Source organism: Lathamus discolor, chromosome 4 (genome assembly GCF_037157495.1).
Source record: "Lathamus discolor isolate bLatDis1 chromosome 4, bLatDis1.hap1, whole genome shotgun sequence".
Taxonomy (NCBI): Eukaryota; Metazoa; Chordata; class Aves; order Psittaciformes; family Psittacidae; genus Lathamus; species Lathamus discolor.
This window is the reverse complement of record NC_088887.1, coordinates 47,319,533-47,342,733: the sequence shown is the minus strand read 5'-3', so window position 1 is coordinate 47,342,733 and position 23,201 is coordinate 47,319,533. Positions and strand designations below refer to the sequence as shown.

General features: G+C 39.4%; 1 protein-coding gene across 8 annotated transcripts in view; it reads right to left on the bottom strand.

Annotated features, from left to right (window-relative positions):
- Nucleotides 1-993: 993 nt before the first annotated feature.
- Nucleotides 994-23,201, bottom strand: part of SCML2 (Scm polycomb group protein like 2) — a 74,512-nt gene continuing 52,304 nt past the window's right edge. For 6 of the 8 annotated variants that reach the window (XM_065677367.1, XM_065677369.1, XM_065677370.1 and 3 more), the window contains 7 exons: nucleotides 20,686-20,821; nucleotides 18,782-18,985; nucleotides 14,072-14,254; nucleotides 12,862-12,975; nucleotides 5,821-6,102; nucleotides 4,948-5,111; nucleotides 994-3,433 (listed from right to left, as the gene is read on the bottom strand). In XM_065677367.1, the coding sequence (XP_065533439.1) occupies nucleotides 3,308-3,433; nucleotides 4,948-5,111; nucleotides 5,821-6,102; nucleotides 12,862-12,975; nucleotides 14,072-14,254; nucleotides 18,782-18,985; nucleotides 20,686-20,821 (1,209 nt within the window). In that variant the 3' untranslated portion in view covers nucleotides 994-3,307. The remainder of the gene's footprint in view (nucleotides 3,434-4,947; nucleotides 5,112-5,820; nucleotides 6,103-12,861; nucleotides 12,976-14,071; nucleotides 14,255-18,781; nucleotides 18,986-20,685; nucleotides 20,822-23,201) is intronic. The other 2 variants (XM_065677373.1, XM_065677368.1) reach the window with 2 other exon arrangements.

Genomic DNA, 23,201 nt, shown 5'->3' with positions numbered 1-23,201 from the left:
TATCTTCATACTACATCCTTTGAGCCAATATTTATAACATGATTTTTCTGTCTTCACTATCCTTCCTGAAAAAGTTCTACTATCTATACAGCCACAGCAGACTTGTTAAAAACGCAGTCATGTCAACCACAACATGCAATCACCCTGCCATGCAGCACTCTTCAGTTTCAATATTGCATAGGTCTTCTACAACAAGAATTGTGAGAGCTGCTAGGCAGCAGTATTTTAATTTCAAACAGAAGAGGTCTTACGATGTACTGAGGAATTACGGCACTGTCTTGCAGGATGACTGAAAGATACAGAACCAGATAAACAGATGAATGCCTGTCAGTAGAAAAGCAACTCAGAGAACATCATGTACCAAATACTCACCAAAAAAAGATATTCAGTATGTTCTGAAAGAAATCAGTTGCAAAATGCCTCTGAACTCCTGTCACTACCAACTTCCAAGATCCATTATTTGCCTGTGAAGGTTCTGAGGTTACCATTAACCCAATTTCAGTTACTTCTCAAGCACAGGCTGATCACTGCAAACAGCAACCAGAACAACAGATTTCTGTTGTTCGTAGAAGTAAGAAGGCATGAAGTGTATGAAGTTCAAACCTATTGCCATTAATTCCTTCAATTTGAAATACTTAGGTCTTCATCTGAACACAGGACAGTTTTTAGCAGTCTCTTCCGCTCAGTGGTTATATGACAGTTTTGTAAGCTGTAAGTGGCAAAATTCGATATGCAAAACGAAATAGTAGAATATATTCCTAAACTGTAACTTTGAAAGCATAGACTAACCAAAGCTCAAACATGAATTGCTTTAGATAAACAATGTTGGAATGATTTTAACCTTTTGATTAAAGCTTCCTTACATCAGATGTTTACATGAACTGTCAAGAACTGCCAAATGCCAGATAAGATAGCTTCCCTTGCCTGTGCAAACAGCACTCACATAGAGATACATATATCTAGTATATATACAATGTCAAACAAAACAGTTACAACAATGAATGAACTATTTTATTTTTGTTGATAGATAAGAACATCCCATTGGAAATAAAGAATAAAAAATATATTCTGCTACAACACTGAACACTTGAATCTCACGCTACAGCACACTGTGAAATCCAGGTACTGCAACATCACAGTAATCCCTGTGCACATGGGTGCACAGAAAGCCTTGAACAAATATTTATACTCAAAATAGTGCCATGTACAAAAATGTCCATTAAGGCCAAACAGAAAATTTAAACATCTTTGTTTTTCTTATGCCAATGGCAACGTAAAAAATGAAAACTGTTTTCAGTCATTTACTTCCACTTAAACTGTGTGAGATCTTTTTTCACTGAAGAACTCTGAAAATCAACACAATACAGCAAGGAAGAAGTAAGGTATAGACAATATACTGAACATGTGGGGCATGATGTTTTCATCAGCATATAACTAACTTTCATATGGTTATGCCGACAATCAAGTCAGGATTTTCCTAACAGAAAGAGAAAACATTCTGTTTCTTTAATCAATGCTCTGACCTTTTCTTACTATAAAGGGCATGCTTGTATTATTCATCTAAGCATATATGCACCACAAAAGATATGCAAAACAAATCGATATAGATAACCTTTAGTGTCAAATGATGTAATAATAAAAACAGTTCTCAAAATCCAAATGACTTGATAAATTTGAATTACATTGCAGTCACTTAAACTAACAAAGTACTAGGGACACTTAGGAGCCACAAAAATTATTCTGCAGCAGTATCTCTGCTCAAACCTGAGGAATATCAGACTATTGGTAAAGCAAGGCATTTTCAGAAAAGGAATTTGTAAAAAATACTTTTATACTATATGCTTTCATATAAAAAGGCAGTAAGAAATATAATAAATCTACCATTTTAAGACTAGACCTTCCCTAACAAATAGTTTTCATCACTCACACTATTACATACAGTACATTCAGTTTCCTACACAGAAAGTATTGTCCCTGATGTACATTACAATCGGCAGTGACAACAAACTGCTGTATTATCACCACTCATTCTTGCAGCTTATAAAAACAGCACCAATTTTACCCAAAATAGGCTTATTAGCTACATAGTAGCACTTCCTAATAGGAAATATAAGCCCAAACCACTGGAACCAAATGCCTCTTTCCAGAAATATACCAGAATATATGGCTCAGAGTTAAGGGATGAATAACCAAGAGTATTGCATAGTACAGGAATCTTGCCTGTATGAATAAAAGCACCCTTTGATTGTTTGTCACCTTCTGACTCCAAGAATGGACAAAAAAAAAATTTAAACAGGTGCCAATGAGTATGGAAATAGTACACAACCAAATTTACTGGTAAAAACCCAACAAGAAATTGTACAGTTTTCTCTGGCAGAGTGCAAAGTACACATTAAAAAAACTGAATACATACATACAGTGTGTATGTATAGTCATATATATATAGTATATATTTCCCTGACACATACAAATGTATATATAAAGAGCATGAACACACATATCCATGCCAAACTTGGCAGAAAGATGGAATGTTTAAAATGTGGATGCGTTGTTCCAGTGAAATCAGTCTGTCCCAGAAATGGCTTGTTTAAACAGCCAATATGCCCTTTCGTGAAACAAAAGTATTTATTGCCTGCATAAACTGACAATATATTGTCCTAATAACTTAGCAAAGGACTGAGAAGCAAACTTTATAAAAGCTTATATTTGTATTAAGCCCTATCCTCCATAACCCTAACCTCCCCACACCTCCATCCCCCATGAACAAATCATATGGCTACTTCCTTTGCAGAAATCTAGGAAGAATAATCTAGAATAATCTACTTGAGTCTTACACTGCTGGAGGACCAGACACAGCATCCGCTACGGAGATGAGACCTTCTGTTTTAAATTTTTCCTGCAAAATAAAAGTTTACAGCCACCCCTGTAAAAATTGTTAACACCTGATGCTGGTTTGTTTTATTATTTTCCTTTGGGATTCAGCTGTTTTGGTTCTGAATACGAACACATTGGCTGAAGTCTGTAACAGAGAACACAGGCTTGGAAGAGCACTGTCACCTGACCCACCTGCCCCCAGTATGATCAACTGTCCTTCCCTGCAAACCTTCTGAAACAGTTCACAAAATACTAGAGTGTAATACACATTATATCCCTCCTCCCTTTATCCTGAATGTCTTATTTACATTGTGAGAGCACTTCCGAAAAATAAAGATGATTTAGATCAGCAAAATTGTTCCAAAGGTGATGGCTGTGAACCTGAGAGCTTAGTGCGAAACAAACACACGTACTTGTGGTGCACCCCCACAGGCTAGTACTTTCCTTGTTTAAGTCTTTCAATGTGGTAGCACAACTTTAGGGCAGGCCCCAGCTTCAGTCCCATATATTTCATTATCATATCACTCCTCAGTAAGAGTAGTGCCTTCCCATCGATTTCCTACAGAAGGAAAAGAAGAAACACAACACACAGCTACTTTAACAAGCTGCTTGGGAAAACTGGAAAGTACGTTACATTTGTTTATCTTATAGTATAAAGTTATCTACTTTATATAAAACTTCGCAACGTAGTACAATTTGATATTTAGAGGTGGCCACTGAAACTGAATTCATGTTAGTATTTTTTTAATATATGGTTGAGGTATTTGATAAGTTAGAGAACATTACAGTAAGTAAAAGAAACTGACCAAAGTGCCCTCAAAATTAGGTACTGGCTGGGAAAAAAAGTGAATGGGTCAAAGGAAAAAAAAAAAAAGGAAGCTGCAAAGGAAGGGCTGTGCAGTTAGAGATTAAATGATCCAAGCACTGAGGCCTTGCACTGAACCTTGAACACAGCTGTGGGAGGATTCTGGCATGCGCATGCAAACAGTCACACAGAGAAAAGGGTTACAGACCATCCAAATCTGTGAAATAAGACAGATCTCTGTCCAGGTTAAACTAGACAGATTGTTAGGATCAAGACCAAGGACAACTTAGATTTCAACAGCCTGGTTGAGAAGCTGCTGAAATGTGACAGTACTAAGCTCTTAGCAGCATTACATACTGTAGACAGGCAATTATTTCCTTAAAACACCATAAAGAAAACCACTCTGTCTTATTTTTTTAAACATAAACCTGACAAAACAAGTGATGTTTAGTCTTATTATTCAAAAAGAAAACATAAGACATGAAGCTCCATTAAAAGTTATTTTCAGTTTTCTGTCCAATCCAGCTTACCCTGAGATTTAACGGTAAGTAGGAGCTGGTGCAGAACATGTGTGGAAAATACTAAAGAGAAAGCCAACCTCTTTTTGAAGGGCTGTATATACAATGAAATAAGCAAGCAGCTTTTTGCTGAGCAACATGCTATAGAAAAGCACAGCTAGAAGGAAGAGGAGAGACCAGTAATAGCACAGAGAAACTGACAAAGTTCATCTCTCTAAAGACAACATTTAGTTAAATCTTACAAAACCCTACACACTGGTTTTCAAAACAGGCAAATTCAGCATTTCAACTGATTCTCTGCATTCTAGTATTAGTGACCAAATGTAAAGCTAAAGATGCATAACAGCTTCTACTTTAGCATAATCAGTCCCCAAAACAAACTGTCTTAGGTGACATCTAGGTAGGCCAAATGCCCCAAACTGTACATGAGAATGCCATCTCCTCTAGGGGTACCAAGGATGACAGGGGCACAATATGGATGTTGGTCATTAGAACTTGTATACTTATAGTATTAGTGCTACTCCACAGAAACTGGAAAGCAGTGGATATTTAGTCTAACAAGACTGGAACACAAAGAAGATAAACTGCAGGAGGAGTTTCAGGTGGAAAAATAATTTTCAGCCTCCCTCTAATATACGAGTAGAGTCTATTCTACCTTCAATTGCAAACAGAGTGATAGAGATGGAAGCTGTATTTTAGGAGATTAATGTGACACACAATCTACTAGAACAGAATGGATATGCATCATACATGTCTCCTAAAGAGTTCTGCATGTGGAGCTAGTGCCTGTGGATCAGCTTCTTTCACAAAACGCATTACTTCTTCTATTGACCAGGTGGAAGGATCCTTATTCAATATTCTTGAAGGTTCCCTTTTTAGTGAATTCAAATCTGGCCCAGTTGTGGAACTTGCAGCTTTTAGTATAAAAATATTGTGAAAAGAAGAAGTATCACTAGTCTATACAGGGATAACACATTTCATTTTACATAAGACATTCTTAACATTAACATGTGGCTTTTATTATGCATTCTTTGTAGTATATAAAAATGAAAGATGTTTTATTTTCCCCCCAAACAACATTGAGCTGTTCCATTTGTCTTTAAATGCCTTATACAACTAAACATATTTACAGCAGCATAAACATTAACACTATGACACACCTAGAGGGATTAGTTTGAGTTATACTTGGCTCCTGGGTCCCAAGATGCCATTAATTGGGAACGCGGCAAAGGCAAGTTAAGCTGTGCAGACAGAGGGAAGGACAGGAGGGAACCCTCTCCCCATATTTCAACAACACAGAAACAGGCGACAAGATGCTCAGGAAGTGAGCTGCATATAGCTGGCCCTCTCCAGTCTGCCTTGCTGCAGGATCCATAATAGCAGTGAGAGGAAGATGCAACAGGCAAGACCCCCCAACACCAGCTTACACTGCAGTGTTAGTTCTAACAGTCTTCAGTTCTGTATTTGCAGCTACATTAGCAAGCCTGACATGCTTGGCAATAGCACATTTCATTCCATATGCAAGCTTTTTTATGGCAAAGAGCTTCTTTATTCATAACTCACAGACTTTGTATGCTAACAAAAGCGTTTATATATTTAGGAAAATTTAGTTATATAGCGTACCTTCAATCCGCCTCTGTATTCGATTCCTACTAACTTCATAGTAACCGCTGCTCCCAGCAGAGCTCAAGGACAGCCTGCGCAGGATTGGGGCTGAATTTGAGGTAGCATTCACTGACTGATGGGAATTTCTGTAATATGCTGCACTCCCTGAAGCACGATACTCTGTGGAATTTCGACAGGTTGGGCTTGAAGGATTTACAGAATTATGCGCAGAATCCAGAGAGTCCTCAGAAAATCGGTGTTCTTTGGAAGTGCTGTTTTCCTCTATAGGCAATGTTTCTGCTACACAAAAAACAAGTATGTGTACGTTCAAAGTGATGGACATTACACCATTGTCATTCAACCCCTTGCTATATTCTTTTAAAGATACTGACAGATTGCAGCCTGCTAACAAATCTCCTGTGAGGACATTACTGTTGCTGAATGTTTGCTCTTTTTCCGATACTAATCACTGAGCTCTTCCTGTACCTTTAAAACCTTTTTTTGCAGCAGAAGATTTACTATGGCAAGTTTGCAACAGTCTTCCATAAATAATTTCAGTTGTATTTGTTAAATACTATGAACAGGGAAGTGACAGAGGAATTTTTTTTAGGTAAAATTGTCCAACATTAAAATTGATACATCAAACAATTTTAGTCCAGCATTTTCATTAGCTTTTTTTTAAACTATTCTCAAAAAGCTAAGCATTAAGAATGTGTTACATTTATCTTGTAAGAAATCTTTATTATAAATAAAAGCTCATGCTAACTAACAATTGTTTAATTTGTTCTAGACAGCAGAGGGAGTCATTAACTTCATAAACAAGTGGACAGTTATCTTCTATACATCCTAATGCATTCAGACACAGAGGCCCACTAAAAACTTAACAGGTTAGAGACAAAACCATTACAACTACAGCACTCTAACATAACACGTTTTGACTAAACCCCTTTATCTACATACGGTTAGTTCTTGGCACAGGGCAGGGTCTATAAGCACAGACTCTGGAAAGCTAAAAAGATACATGTGAATTACTGAATCCACTAAGCAAGTCAAAAAAAAAAAAAAAAAGCCAACCCCCCCCCCACACACATAAACCAGGTCTCCAAAGGAAGTATAACAACATCCCGTTTTTAGTGCCTAGCACTTCTCAGCTAATTTCTACTCCGCAGAACACAAACAACGCCCACTTAGAAGACTCATGAATTTTTAGAGCCTGTCAATACAGTTTCTAAGCCAGATGAGCAGAGTTCAGCTGGTCCCTTTCCCTGTGCCATGAGACATGAGCCAGGTTTGCTCGATTACTGAAAATTCCACTCTCAGTCAAGCAAATTCAGGTCTGACTGGGAGAAACATGCTATAAGAGGAATAAATCCAAACCCAAACAGATCAGAACACCACTCTATTCTCTAGCAATCATATGTATTCTACTCCCAATACCTAGCACAAAAAAAGAAGTTGGAACCATGATGTACAAATCTGTATGAAACAAATGCTGCTTTGGCAGGAGAGTTAAGAGCTGGAAAACACAGCTAACAGGTTCACATAAGTGTTAACCCCACACTACCATCTTGAAAATTACTCTAGTGAAGTTATAAAACATATGCTAGTGAAGCAGCATATTCTGTGGAATAAGAGCTGGCATGTTCTGCAAAACAAGTTCCTCAAATAAGCTTTTTACTACTCTTCTTATATGATAAAGTTCAATAATTTCTTGGGCCAATTAAACCTAAAGGAAGAGTATTTTCCTAAAAAACCCAGTGAGTTTCTCAAGCATGTTTTCAACTTGCTTCATGAGGTCTTTTAAGTTCTCTGCAGTAAAGAACTATTAAGCACATTTTGGTCTTCAGATAGCATAATCCTGAAAGGCAACCAAGGGCACTCAGAGCCAGCTCCCTACTTAGTGAATTTAGTAAGGGAAAGATGATGGAATCACAGAACAGAATCACTGCATCATTTAGGTTAGAGAGGACCTTTCATTAAGTCCAACCATTAACAACTAGTGCAAAACTTTCTAGGCTGTTAGATCTGAATCCCAAAAGCAAAGCACTGAAGTTTTCAAAAAAAACAGACAAGAAAACTAACTTCTCTACATTTGTCAGCTTGAAGCAGTTGCAGCAACTTACCAAAATGAAAACAAAACCCCATCATTCTATAGAATTTCAGAGAAACTTTAGGAGATGTAGCCAGTGATATGTGTTATAAAATTAAAGGGTAGCCAACCAAGGTAAAATTAGAGCTATAGAGAATGAAACCAGTAACAGAAATCTCAGTCCAAGACCAAAGGCAGAGGTGATGCTTTAAATAGTTACAGCAAAGCTATATAAAAGAGCCTAACATTAACTCACTTAACCTGCAGACTCAGATTTCTCAAGTCACGAATGCTAGGATGAAACAGTGGAGACAATATGCACCAGCAGAGAATTTCAGCTAGGGCAGTTAAGCATGTACCAGCCAACTCTATGTAATGTGTTTATTAAAAAAAACAAACGAACAATTTCTCGTAGTTTTAATAGTACAGAAGCAGAGGTCCCAAATACAGGTGAGTTTTTTTAAATAATTGTTTTACATGATCCTTGTCAAGATTTCAGAAGACAAAAAGATTCTTAAAACTGACTGTATTACAAAAGAATTTCATTTTATTTATTCCAGTTATATCCCAGACTTCTCTCTGATGCTGTACATCCTAAATTAAACAGTAGTAAATAGGGCTGGGAAAGATCAACTCTGCTTTTTTTTCCCCAAGATACAAGCATTTGAATTTATCCTACTGTAAATTCTCATTTCAGATACACAAGGTGGAAAAGCGGGCATATTTCCCACCATCTTTTCGAGAAGGTGTTTCTGTTCAGCAACATAGTGTCCAGTCCACTTTCCTTTCCACTCATGTAGCTTTTCTTCTAACACAATGCAGCTGCAATCTTGACGAAAAAGTGGTCAACTGGTATGACAGCTGATTCAAAATTGGCAGCTAGCAAACGGAGCTTCACAATGCATGGAGCAACAAATGACACGCTTCTCCCGCCTTGACATTTTGAGCAGTTGTGAGCAACAGTGGTATGGAAAGACATGGGAGGTTCCTCTGCAGCATGCCTGATCTCTGGACAGATTAATAAAAGGCCAATAAAAGGCCTTATGTTTCAAATGTAAGGATGACAACAGACTGTTTAAACACAGACGTTTTTGTTTTCTCAAAGCTCTTCTGGGAATTAGAACCCAGTTGTTCTGCCTCATACATGATGGGAATGATGTAATCGGCCGCAGTAGTAAGAACACTCTGTTTTCAGGGGGAGGGAGACTGAATTATTCCCACCCACCCACCCTTTATTTTTCATAACTTTTAGAAGAAACTGTCAGCAAGCAAGAAATTCAGCAAAATCTGCAAAACATATCCCTGAGCACATCAGAAGGAAAATGAGCTGTTTGAAAGACCCTTTCCCACAATTATTCCGTTTTGCCTTCAAATGATACTTCAAAACTATTTCAAAACAACTGCGTCTCAGTGGAACCAGAACTTTTTTGGGGTGGATCTTTCTCACTAACCAACCCATGACTGACCACTACAAAAATTACCTCCAGATTTTCAGCAGAGGACATTACCCTAATGGGAAACACACAACACTGGAGAACACTTGGCCTCCTGAAATGCACAGAGTACAAATTCAAACCTCTGAAACCCCAACAAAACACTTAATTATCTTTTTTATCCAAGTAACTGCACTTTATAATGAACTAGTGATCTTAAAATGTATTTTAAGGAGTAGACTGTCTTCATCCATAAAAGGGATCCATTAGCAAACACAGATTAAAAAGCAGTATGTGCACACATGTTCACTCTGAGGAAGATTTCTTACAACATAATGCAGATCTACGCAAGCATTTGTTTTGCTCCAACTGAAACAACTTCATTTGAGTGTAATTAAGTGTTCTACACTTACTAAGTTACCTATGAGAAATATATGACTTGGGTGTACAATATATCTGTGAAGTTAAGACAGTACTTCTTTTGAAAAGACACAGAAATCGATAATCAACACAGAACTGTATTTTCTGAGGCTGTTATTATATACAAAGAAGTGAATGCCCTACATATATATCTATAAAGTAATAAGATGTACCTCTTTAAATAAGCTATCCTTTTGAACATTTTAATTTTATATCCTTTTCTGCTCTAACTGTAGTCCTACGAGTTTGTAATCTGCACAGAAGAGATCATCACTCTGCTCCCACTGGTGCTGACAGACACAAAATGACACCAGGATCTCAGAAAAGAAAAAAAAAAAAAAAAAAGAGGAAAGTAACTAATTGCTATCATATTTAAAAAAAGAAAACAAAAACAAAATAAAATAAAACAAAAAAAAGCCCTTGGAAATGCTGTGCAAGTATCTTGCAGTAAAAGTATGTATCAGATGGGATGAGTCAACACCAGCAAGTTACCCTGGTTTAACCAGTTAAGTAGCAAATGCAGAGTAAAAAACCCCACATTTTCCTAAGTCTCTCTTGCTGAGGCCTAAACCTAGACACTTTATTTCATGTCTGAGGCAGACTAAGACTAGACACATGCTCAGTTACTGCAGCTGAGCTGCAGCACAGGAAAAGGTGCTATTCATCAGTGAGCTAAATCAATCTACCAGGCAGCTACCCTGGCCACAGCTGCATTTTATTCAACCCTTCCCTGCGCTCATCCAAGTGCACAGTGAACCAGTCCAGAGAAGTAAACTACAAATGACTCTTCCCTTCACCAAAATTATGTAGCAAATAGAACACAGACTAGGGACAACATGGGCCCTCTCTGGAATCTATCAGGAGAACTGGCTACCCTGGATTTGGAGAAGGCTGAGGTTCTCAATTACTTCTTTGTCTCAGGTCTTCACTGGCAAATGCTCTGACCATACCACCCAAGTCTTGGAAGGGAGATACAGGGACTGTGAGAATGAAGACCTTAGGCCCACTGTAGGAGAGGATCAGGTCTGAGATCATCCTAGGAACCTGAACGTGCACAAGTCCATGGGACCTGATGAAATCCATCCACGGCTCTGGCAAATGAAGCTGCTAAGCCACTGTCCATCATATTTGAAAAATCATGGCAGTCAGGTGAAGTTCCTGACAACTGGAAAAAGGGAAATATAACCCCCATTTTCAAGAAGGGGAAAATGGAAGACCCAGGGAACTACAGAACAGTCAGTCTCACCTCTGTGCCTGTCAAAATCTTGGAGCAGATTCTCCTGGAAGGCATGCTAAGGCACATGAAAAACAACAAGGTGCTTGGTGACAGCCAGCATGGCTTCACTAAGGGGAAATCCTGCCTGACCAATTTGGTGGCCTTCTATGATGGGGCTACGGAACTCATGGACAGGGGTAGAGCAGTTGACGTCATCTACCTGGACTTGTGCAAAGTGTTCAACACTGTCCCACACAACATCCTTGTCTCTAAATTGGAGAGACATCAATTTGATGGATGGACCACTCAGTGGGTAAAGAACTGGCTGGCTGGCCGCACACAAAGAGTTGTGGTCAATGGCTCAATGTCCAGATGGAGACCGGGAACGAGTGGTGTCCCTCAGGGGTCAGTGTTGGGACCGGTCTTGTTCAACATCTGTGTTGGCGACACAGACAGTGGGATTGAGTGCGCCCTCAGCAAGTTTGCCGATGACATCAAGCTGTGTGGTTCGGCTGATATGCTGGAGGGAAGGGATGCCATCCAGAGGGACCCTGACACGTTTGTGAGGTGGGCTGATGCCAGCCTTATGAAGTTCAACCATGCCAAGTGCAAGGTCCTACACCTGGGTTGAAGCAATCCCAGGCACAGGTACAGGTTGGGCAGAGAAGAGATTCAGAGCAGCCCTGTGGAGAAGAACTTGAGGGTGTTGGTCAATGAGAAAATGAACATGAGCCGGCTTCAGTGTGCGCTTGCAGCCCAGAAAGCCAACCGTATCCTGGGCTGCACCAAACGGAGCGTGACCAGCAGGTCGAAGGAGGTGATCCTGCCCCTCTACTCTGCTCTTGTGAGACCTCACTTGGAGTATTGTGTGCAGTTCTGGTGTCCTCAACATAAAAAGGACATTGAACTGTTGGAGCAAGTCCAGAGGAGGGCTACAAGGATGACCAGGGGGCTGGAGCACCTGCCATGTGAAGAGAGGCTGAGAAAGTTGGGGCTGTTCAGCCTGGAGAAGAGAAGGCTGCGTGAAGACCTCATAGCAGCCTTCCAGTATCTGAAGGGGGCCTATAAGGATGCTGGGGAGGGACCCTTCATTAGACACTGTAGTGATAGGACAAGGGGTAATGGGTTAAAACTTAAGCAGGGGAATTTTAGATTGCATATAAGGAAGAAGCTCTTTACCATGAGGATGGTGAGGCACTGGAACAGGATGCCCAAGTTGTGAATGCTCCATCCCTGGCAGTGTTCAAGGCCGGGTTGTACAGAGCCTTGGGTGACATGGTTTAGTGTGAGGTGCCCCTGCCCATGGCAGAGGGGTTGGAACTAGACGATCTTAAGGTCCTTTCCAACCCTAACTATTCTATGATTCTATGAAAATGTTTTCTGTGATTCTGCTCACTGGTTCAGCCCACCACTCCGCCAGGGGGCCTGGTACCCACTGCAGAGACAAAGAGGCAAGGAAAGCAGAAGCAGAACAACTTTTCACTGGCAGCTAGCCATAAACTCAGCTGAATTGTATGATCAAGCTACACCCTTACTCACCTAATGGCCCCAACCTAGAGTTATTAAGAGTTGCTTCCAATTTATCTCCTAACCCATTTTGGCGCAATTGGTTTTCTGCTAAATTGTCATATATGAAGCAGGAGGCTTCATCTGTCACTTATCTGCCTGAGCCCCTTCACAAAAAAAAGACTAGCAGGTTTAGGAGAAGGACTGCTGGAACTTGCAGTAGATCTTCCCTAAGTGCAAAATCTGTGCCAGTGATCAATAATTAACATACTTTCACCCTGACCTGTCAAAGACTAGAGACAAACCAGACACATATGTTGTACTTGGTCTTCTTTGATTGGAAATACTGAAACCATAAATAATCCTCATATATAATCCCGACATAATGTAATTACCTTCAGATGGATGAGCATCATTTCTGGGAAGCTTAGGGGAAAGAGGAGCAGTATACGGTGGAGAGTCCTGAGAGTATCGTTTAGCAATCCTGTTATCAGGCATTTCTTCTTTTGCTGTGAAGAGGAAAGTCACCAGTTATTATTCTAGCATAAAGCTGCTCATGGAGAAAGTCAGGGGACAAAGGCAAAGACACACATCAGCCATTCATCACATTACAGTTCAGCTTCTTGGGTCACACAAGACTCAAGCCATTTTGATACAAACTTCCAAAGCAGAAATACAGATTAGTCTGTACTGTCATCACCCAAATTACCTTGACCCTGGCTACTTTTCTAAAAATATAAAAAATAAAGAAGTAAAACTAATGACCTTCACATGACAGAATTAGAAACATAATTTCCCTGTTGAAAAGGCAGCAGTAGGGAATTCTACAGTAGCACCCAGAAGACAGACTCAGCTATCAGACAGCTGTGAGGAAGCTTCACACCCAATATGAGTCTTTTGGAATTGCCCTGATATTAAGGTTTTCTCAGTTGCGGCTCCTGGTAACCCTCAGGCTGGAACTTGCAATACCAGGCCTGGCAAACAACCTGATGGGAGATCTCGCACAAGCCACTTAATTTTGCCCTCAACTCTATTCTCCTGGTGCAGCAGACAGTTATTGGCCTCATATGAAGTATCAAAAGCAGCCGCCTAAAAAACCCACCTTTTCTACTAGAATGCTGGACTGTACACAGTAGAATGTAAAAAGTGTGGAGCCACCACTGAGTAAGGTGAATGAAGAGGGAAGAAAGGTCCTTTTTTTTGGTGTGGAAGGGCCAGATTGAATCCTCTTCCAGGGGAAGGTCCTTCTCATAAGGCAGTAAATATCTTTTTCTAAGTTTATTTTACGATCTGAACATAAATTTAACAAATGAAATGTGAAGTTTTGAGCTTGTCCTTTTAGTAGTATCACAGCGATACAATACATGTTTCCTGGCTTGGCTACAAGGAGGGGTTTGCTGAACGAAATGATTTTTGCACATGTGGTATGAGCTATCCCATCCTGTAAAAGCACTATGACACTGGAACCAATTCACTAAGAACTGAAGCGTATTCATTTCAATCAACTCACGTCATAGAAAGACAGATTAAAAAGTTACATGTGATGAAGTCGCCACATTTCTCAAAAATATCAGCAATTGAAAATAACAGTTGTTTTAACAGTACCTGGTTTGTTCCTATCATACTCCATAGGACTATGTGCACATCCCATGTAAGGGCTGAAGGGCTGGCTACTAAAGAGATTATCACACTGCAGGCTGTGGCAGAGTTTCTCCAAGAAGCGCAGGACAAACGATACGCTGTTTACAGAAGGGAGATTGATGGCATGCTTTTCCCCATCAAAGGAAGCTGTGAATAAGAAGATGATGTCAAACACCCCCCAAGCATCATGAAGTATGGTAAAATACTATTATTAACTTAAAGGAGAAGACATCCGGATTTGATTTAAACCACACAAGACATGAGAGGAGCAAGCAATCATTCTGGTAGTTTAACAAATTTATATCCAAAGGACAGTTTTCACCTTCCACTGGATCCATGCCAGTTTAAATTTGCTCTATGGGAACTTATTTTAATAAAATAATTTTGGATTCACACATAACAAAACTTGCAACTATTCCCTCATCACCAAAACCTTACGAGTAATTTCTGTTGGTTGCTTATAAAACAGTAAGCTCTCCATCACCTACTTGCAGGAGATAACACCAAAAAGATGTTTTGCAGTACTTGCTAAAAAAGTAATACAAAAAAAGGGGGGTGGGGGAAGGAAGCAAACAACCTTTTTGGTTCATTTTTTTTTTCCCCTCAATTTCTAACCGAACTGAGCATACTTGTGGTGACATGCTGGAATCCATTACCATTGAAATTCTGACTACAGAAACTGTTTTGCCATTTGCTACTTTATCACTAGAGAAATCTATCCTGCTGTCAACACTACAGTGGTCAAGCTCCCATTTATTTCAACAGGAGCTAGGTGGCAGAGATACCACAACAGCCACAAACAGATCTTGTGTCTTTTAAAGTGAGTGATTACAAAGAGCCTGGACATGTGCGTATGTCCTTTGCTTGTTGACCTCCTTCCTTTCCCTCCCAGAGTGTTGCAACTGACCATATTTTCCTTTTTTTTTTTGGGTGAAGATTAGTAAGATTTTGAAAGGCTCACTACTATCAATATATGGACAAATAGTTACATTAATTTCATTAATTACACTAATTAATTACATTAGCTGAAACTTTTAGTTACTTCTGATTAGACATTACAACAAAGCAGGAACAAACTTGTTACTTAAGCTCAGGGCTAGAAAGAAGTGGCATAAACACCAGGTTTATGCATCGTCTTCTTGGTTTTCAGCTTGTCATGCAGCTTTTCTGTTGTTAATGTAAGTTTCCAAATGATAAGCAGAGCTTTAAATGATCACATCTTGTTGGTAGCAGATGCATTAAAAAAAAAAAAACACCAAAAACAAAAACACAAACCAAAAAAAAAAAACCAAAAAGAAAAGAAGAAAAAGAAACACACACAAAAAAAATCCAAACTAGAAATGACAAGAAAGCCTTTATTCACAGATCTGAATTAAGGAACGCTTCCATATTGTGTTACAAAAGAGACAGATAATATACGCAAAACTGAAGAAAATGCTGAAGTTCAGCATATTTTAGGCTTCCTGATGAAATCATAAGTGTCAATTACTCACACTACTGATGTAAGGAAGCTTTTGATCAGAGTTATTGAAAGTTAACCAGCTACCATCAACAACGCGGTACCTCTCTCATCTGCTTTCACAACAGACTGACCCGCTGCAAGCGCTTAAAGAGTCTATACTACAGGGACAACTCCCAGACCAATGCGTTTCCATGGCCCATTCGGTTTTTCCAGGCTCCAGTGTTCAAATGAAATACTAATGATTCACAGTCCCACATGTGGCTCAGATACAAGGCCCTCTACCTCCTGTTTGGCGAAGGGGTCTCTAAAGGCAAATTTTTGCTTGGAACTCAACCAGTTCTGGAGAGCAAATGGGCTGTGAGACCTAGCACAGCCTGATCTCCTGACAAATTTACTGCAAGGTAGTAGGCAGCTACAGCAAAAATTTAAAATGCTTTATAATAGCTTTATGGATCTTCTTATATGACCTTGGGGAAATCACTTATTCTCCATGCCTTAATTTCTCATTTTGAAAAGAAGCACTGAAAAGAAAAATATTATCTTAGAGTTGTCAGGAGGGTAAAGCAAGGAACAGCTGAGGCAATGAGACTGCCCCAGAAAGACATGCCATGGGAAAAATCCACAAATAAAGATTCAGTGCAAACACAGCTCCCTTGTACTCTGAACACCTAGGGGCAACCATACGAACTCTAGCCAAGGGTGTGGGATCCAGATCCATATGCTCAACTATCTGCTTTGCCTGGGGACAACATAAGCCTCTTACACCCCAGACAAAAGCTAAGGGGAAAATATAAAAGGAGTACTTCAGAGATACAGTAACCTCAGCCTTCAATGATAAGTAAACACGGAATGGACCTCGCGTGTACAATCCCAGCCCCCAGGATGAAGAGTCTTCTTATGTCTTCACTTTCCATTGTGTAAGTACGTTTTAAATACCAGGTTCAGGACAGGAGAAAGGCTGAGAGCTAAACTATCAGAGAAATGTGTGTGTCTGACAGTGAAGAAACTCACCCAAGAGTCTGATTTTAATGCTCTGCTTGAGAAGATTTATCTGAGCCTCAGTCTATTCCATCCCACCAAACGCCATAGTCTCTGCACTACAAGGAGAAGAAAAGGGGCTGACACCACCACCATTAGTGGGCTTGCTAATCAAGCCTTCAATTTCCTTTCAGTTATATTTGCCTGAATTGAAACCTTACACATCAAGCAAAAATAAAATGGTTTGTGCTTTTGTTTGAGTAAGAAAACACAGAAAAATCCTAAATTCAATTCTATTCAAAACAATTATTTTCTTTGGCAGCTGAACCAAAAGAACCTGCTAATTATTGACATGTATTCTAGCAAGATTATTTTATCCACATCCTCATCAGCATACAGTTTCCTCCTACTGCAGGTATAATACTCATCATGAAAGTATCAGTCCACAAAAGATTTAGATTTCTTTGCTTATTCTCTGTTGCAACATTTTTTTTTCTTGCCAGTCTAAAAACAAAATCCCAAACAACTGCACAAATCACACTCCAAAACCACTTGCAAACAAAAGCTCCACAAGAAAACACTCTCGCAATTTCATTCTATAATTCCTCTTTTTATTCTACTGAAGCTTTCCTTTCCTTCCTTACTGTTCACATGCACAGCTGGCTGTCATGTGCTACATTAACCTAAGTCACATTTTATGCTTCTCAAAATAAAATACACACAAATTTTTGATAAAATGACAGGGAGCATTTGCTCACCCACTTCCCAGCAACCTGTTTGACAAGGTGATGAAAAGGCAGGGACTTAATACTGGAAACCCAGTGGGGTCTTGTGCCTTACTACCACCTGGACTCTGCTTCAGAAGCAGTCCACAGCACTAAGTTCCTCAACTCCAGGGCGACAGAGCCAGTTGCTCTGAATCAAGGCCTTTGGGTGAAGCCAGGTGCAGAACAGTAATTCCTTTTCATACAGAATTTTTTAATGTAAGCAAATTACAACTGCATTAAGAGTCTGAAATTTCTCTCTCCTCTGTGAGAGAATTATTTTCAACTACTCAGTCACAGACGAGATATGCCACGGACCTACAATTTAGGCCTTCATGATAAATAAACAATACAGGAAACACACATCTCTGAGCATTTTGTTCTAGAAAAATGCCTTCTCTGAATTTGCTACAGCAGGGAACTTCCATGTATCTTTCAAAAATAAAGCAATATAGGTTTCAAAACCAAACACATGCAATGCCATTAAACCTTTACCACGCAGCAGAGAAGCTGCATCCATTTTGTGAACAAACTCATGGGGACACATAAGCAAGGCTTACTGTAGTTCTGCTGCATGCGGGTCAGGGTGCTGCTTTTTAAATATTGTTAGACAGCAACATCTTTATCAGCATTTAATTGAACTTGTACTCTACTAATCATGTTTCACATCTGGTGTTAATATAAGGAGATTAAAAGTAACACAAAGTCTTTTTAACACCAGTGATGGAATTATGAATTGATGTGCTAACTGCTATAGCCTAGAAGGAGAAAGAAACGTGAAGAAGCAGCTATTCAGTTTGAGATGTAGAAATAATTTATCTGTAGACCTGCCATTAATATGTAATAGAAATAAACCTATTCCATAATAGCAGACATAGGCGGATGAACAGTGACCCAAGATACTGCTACTGCTGGGGTACAGAGGAAGGGAAGAAGCAGCAACTTTAACATGTGGAATCACTTGGCTGGAAGTTAAACAGATTAGTTTGAAACTTGTCACCCACTTGCTTAAGGCATTAAGAATATAAACACTATGTATGGGAAAGATTATGCAAATGACTTGAATTAATAAAGCTGATTATTTCACTCATACTGAGTTTCCTTGACATATGTTTGGCTACTGCTGCTAAATGAGGTACACAAGCTCTACTTAGTACAAGAATCTAAGTGCACTGTGTATATCATATATGTAATTGTATATGTAACTGTGTGTATCATCATAAGTAACTTAACGCTGCTATTACTAAATTCTAATTTAAAGAACTGTTGAAATCATCCTGGTCCCAGAGTAAGATAAATCACACAACACCAATACTCTCTTAGTAAAGGAGTTCACAAGTATATGTTCTTGACTGTTCTTAAATAGTTACAGAAGTGATATAAACTCATTGCAGCTACTTCAGTTGATCTGCCCTATCTCAAGCTCTCAACCAACTGAAGAAACACAAGAAACAAAGTATCTTCACATACCAGTTATCATTTCCCCTCCGTGAGAGCCAGATTTCAGAAATCCAAAGACTGTTTTGGATTGATAGGCACAATCCACGCAAGCCTGTACTGCCTGCTGAAGTACCACGTTGACAGGACCTGGTCCAAAGTGATCTGGAAGCTGCTGAACCTTCTTCTTATCCAGGTGAGGTCCAGAATTTCCATGCTTGTTGACATAAACACACACTGAAAAATAAGAAGGCATATTTATTGCCAAGGAACCATCTTTTTAGTTTTAGCCTTGAGGAAAAGATGTACTGGACAGCTCATGAAGCTGAACATGCATACATACTTCCAAAGCATGCAAAAACTGCTTTGTCTTCTATCAAGGTTCTCCTGCCCGAGTCCTAAAACACTCTGCTCTTTAAAGCCCTTTTCTATCCCACTAATGTAACAAAGATGTCATAAACTGTGCTTATATTTTGTTTTGACTAATCCCTGTTCGTATACTAGTTCAGATAAAGTAAGAATCACTGGCAGGTACTCTAAACTAACAAGATGTGATTCTAAAAAGGTGGCCTTACCAAGTTCCTGCTCTATTTTTAATCCTATTTGAGAAGCTGCAACCCTGTGGTATATATCTACCACTGATGCTCATCCTGAAGCACCCTTGTAGTACTAACCTATGCATGTTTTATTGTCCTGCATGCATGTATAACGCCTACTGAAAGTCCATATCTTAAGAAGCACTGAAACACCCATGTATGATTTCCGTGCTGCAACTTGGCCTTCTCCACTAAACAAACACTTTTCTAGAAACACTGTAAGGTGGTTTAAACCTTAGCACAAACCAATCAAACAGGACTTCTGACATTAGTTTTATAGAAACTACGCAAAACTCTCCTTCAAAAGGGATTGCAGGGCAGAAAAAGGGACTGCAAGGGGAAAAAGCTGTTACTGAAAACAGATTGCCATATTTTCTATACTGCAGTATCACTTGGGCTTAGTTAAAACCCTGGACTTTTAAAATTAAATACTTCTGTGTTTTAATGATCTTATGCCTTCGTATCTGCTCACTCTCTGACGACTGCAAATGGGAGGAAGCCTATGTGTACAAATAACCAAAGATACAAATCAGCACAAATAGTTTCCATGCATTTTCTGTCTGGGCTCAACAACATCTGCCTCCTGAAAGGTTTATATTCTTAGGAAACGCATACATATTTTTCCCTCATCCATGACTGAAGTCAAGAGTGAGAAGAGCTTGTAAAAACAGTTTTTAAAAGCAAAAAAGCACCCCAAACAAAATTATCACAACTTATGGAGGTTTTAAAAAGTTAAGAGATTTCAATTAACAACATACAAATTGTTTGACTATGGGGTTACAAGTTACTAAATGATTTAGTTCATGTGTTAGATTATTTCTCTTTTGCAACCCTTTTCAAGATACATTTCATTACCTTTCAAAAACAAGCAAACATAAGAGGAAAGAGGAATGTATTTCCTCTGATTGCCTTTACTTGGTTTAAACAGTCTTGATTTTTTCTTTTAATGTAAGGATGTACAGAGATAAAAATCTCCATCTTGTTATATTACACTACAGCCTGCATGATATCAGAATATCATATGGGGTTTTAGCTGCATCTATTCCCATTTCATATATTAAGGAGCAGGACAAACGTGAAAGAACTGTAGTTTCCTTCTTCAGGCAGGAACAAACTGCCAGGTCTAGCACACCTATCACAAGTCCCTGCGCTCCAGCACTTCTTGCTGTAACAGAGGCATCAAAATAGTAGTTCCGCTAAGTAATACTGGCACCTCCAAATATCTTTAAAAAATAAGGTAGCTAGATAGCGATTTACAGTAGAACTTTGCAGCATATTCACTTGCTTGAAATGGATGCCATTTAAGACTAAAAATACAATGTTTTTTCCTTTGTCTTTTACCTGTGGATATAACTGCTGCAGTTGCACCAGACAAACTAACTCCGTCTTTAAGTATCTGTGTAGTGCCACCGTCCCTCTCAGGAGAAGAATGAGGAGAAGGAGATGCAGGAGTCAGTTGTTCTGGCAAGATTTTTTTCTGTTTAGAGGGAAAAAAAACAAACCAACACCAACCCAAAATCAAAACACTGAATGCATTTTAAGGAGTCTGCAAAACCTTTCTGCTATCAGTTACCATCTTACGGAATGCATGTGGTTCGTTATTACAAAGCTACTACACACAGCAGATAAAAGTCCAGGAAAGGAAGATCAGAAACTGTCAGTTTGCATTTCCAGCTACTTAAGTAAGACAGCAGAACACAAATCACTTAAAAACAAACCCACTTCCGAAAAGTGGGAAAATAATGGCCTTTATATGTTAATTCATGACCCTTCTAAATCTCACGAAGCACCAAAGAGGGGTTTTGGATTATTTTCCTGTCCATACACTTCCAATCATCTGGGTTTATCACAGCTCAAAGCGGTTAGTTCGACTATGTGTATATTCCCATGTAAAACTTGAGCCACATCTAGGTGTAAACTTTACAGTGCATTTAGATTTTCCCTCAGCCTGTTTCAAAGGGGCTGAAATTTTCAAGCAATCGCTTTCAGGAACTGGTGCTTTACACAAGATATCAAATAAACCAGTAGTTACAACCAAGTCAAGTGAGTTCCAAAAACCTTTTCCTTTCCCAAACTAGACTTATTTGAAACTTATCACGTAACAACCAGAGATTGCAGCACAGAGATTTAGAGACTGGCCAGTGCATTATTTTTCACCTGAGGAGGGAAGAATTTTATCGTAACATGGTTTGCACTGGGGTTTAGAAAAGAGACATGCACATGGAAGGTGTTTCTAAAGTGTTTTAAGGTGCTACATATGGAAATAAAAGAAATAATGAATTAGAAAGAAGTTCATCACCTCACCCTTCACCATTTATTCTTGCATGGGAACAGATTATGTTCTCATTCTCTTATCTACCAAAAAAGAAAAAAAAAAAAAAAAAGAAATCTAAGAGATTACCCAAGGTCTTGACACCGCTGAAGACTGCAGAGACTTTACTACTCATGTGGTAAGGGTTTACTGGTAAAACTAATCTACAGCTGAGTGAAAATTCAGTCAAGTTGCTAAGGAAGGCTAAGCCCTCTTCCATTTAGCAGCAGTCATCATTTACACTTTTAGAAGCAGCATATTTTCCAAATAATATGTTAAAAGACATGTAGAAAGCAAACAAAATTAACGCCTTCCTAAAAGCAGCAGTGCCTAACTTCTTCATAACACCTAAAAAACCACTTGAATAAATTAGCTTTCTTCTGGAATCCAGGGAAGTTTAAAGAAAATTTCTGTGCCCCTTCTTACAGTTCAGAGAAGACATGTTTGGCTGGAGAAGCTACTTGACAATATGGCACTGGGTGGAATCACCGTAACTGCCAAGGCTTGGCATTGCATTGTACACGAGATGAGGTGGCTCAGGTCAGACACTGAACTAAGCAGTGATGTATTATTCATCAGGAATTGCCTATGTATCTTAACACTGGGTTAAGAAAGGTTTCTCTCCATCCTTAATACTGAGAGCCAAAACGCACTTGGGAAGACTGAGCTTTTGATCTGAAGTTAGACACTCCTGAAAGCCCGGGGAACTTTTGGCTGGGGGGCAGTTGTCTGTCACCATGCTGCAAAATATGGGTGGTTGAGTTGAGGGGAAGAAGAAGAAACGGAAGAAATGTAAGTGTGAAAACAAAATACAAACACTGAACTGACAGAGGAACTAGCTGCCCTCCACGCTAACACATGAGGGTGGTGAGGCTAGACAGTCATTTCCTACCTCCTCCTTCAGAAGAAGAGCATGCATTTTGGAAATACAGCACATCATGCTTGCTCAGCTGAGGTTGCCATTTTGCAACCCCAAGCGGACGAGCAGCAAACTGCGAACCCAAAGCCATGTTGACAAGGCAAGCAGAGTTCTCAACAGGTCTCAGCGCATTTGCTTGGTCAGGGTGTTGCCAGCTGGCCCCTGTCAGCTGGGAGGGTATACCAGCTCCCTTTGCCTGCAGAGAGCACTGCTCACAGCCTGGCTCCACATGGCCAATCTCACAGGCTTCACCTTCACGCTTAGAAACTCTCCTCTTGTGGGATCGAATTTAGGGCTATGATCCACACTCGGACCAAAGCACTTCCTCAAGAAATTCTGGAAGGAATTCTCTGTGTTGTTATGCAAAGTGTACTTTTAAAAACAGTGAAAGAGATATAAAGAGATTTCTTCTTCATTACGACAGAATAAAAACATACAGTGCAAACAGGGGGAGACAAACGGAAAACAAAACCTGACATGCAACTCACACTGACAGAGAAGCTTAGAAAACTTTAAGTAAAGGAGAAAGATGACTCAACAGCTCAATATTCCTAGCCGTATAACAAAAATTAATACCTGCACAATGATAAACATTGCAGCCTAACAAGCATAAAAGGACAAGGAAAG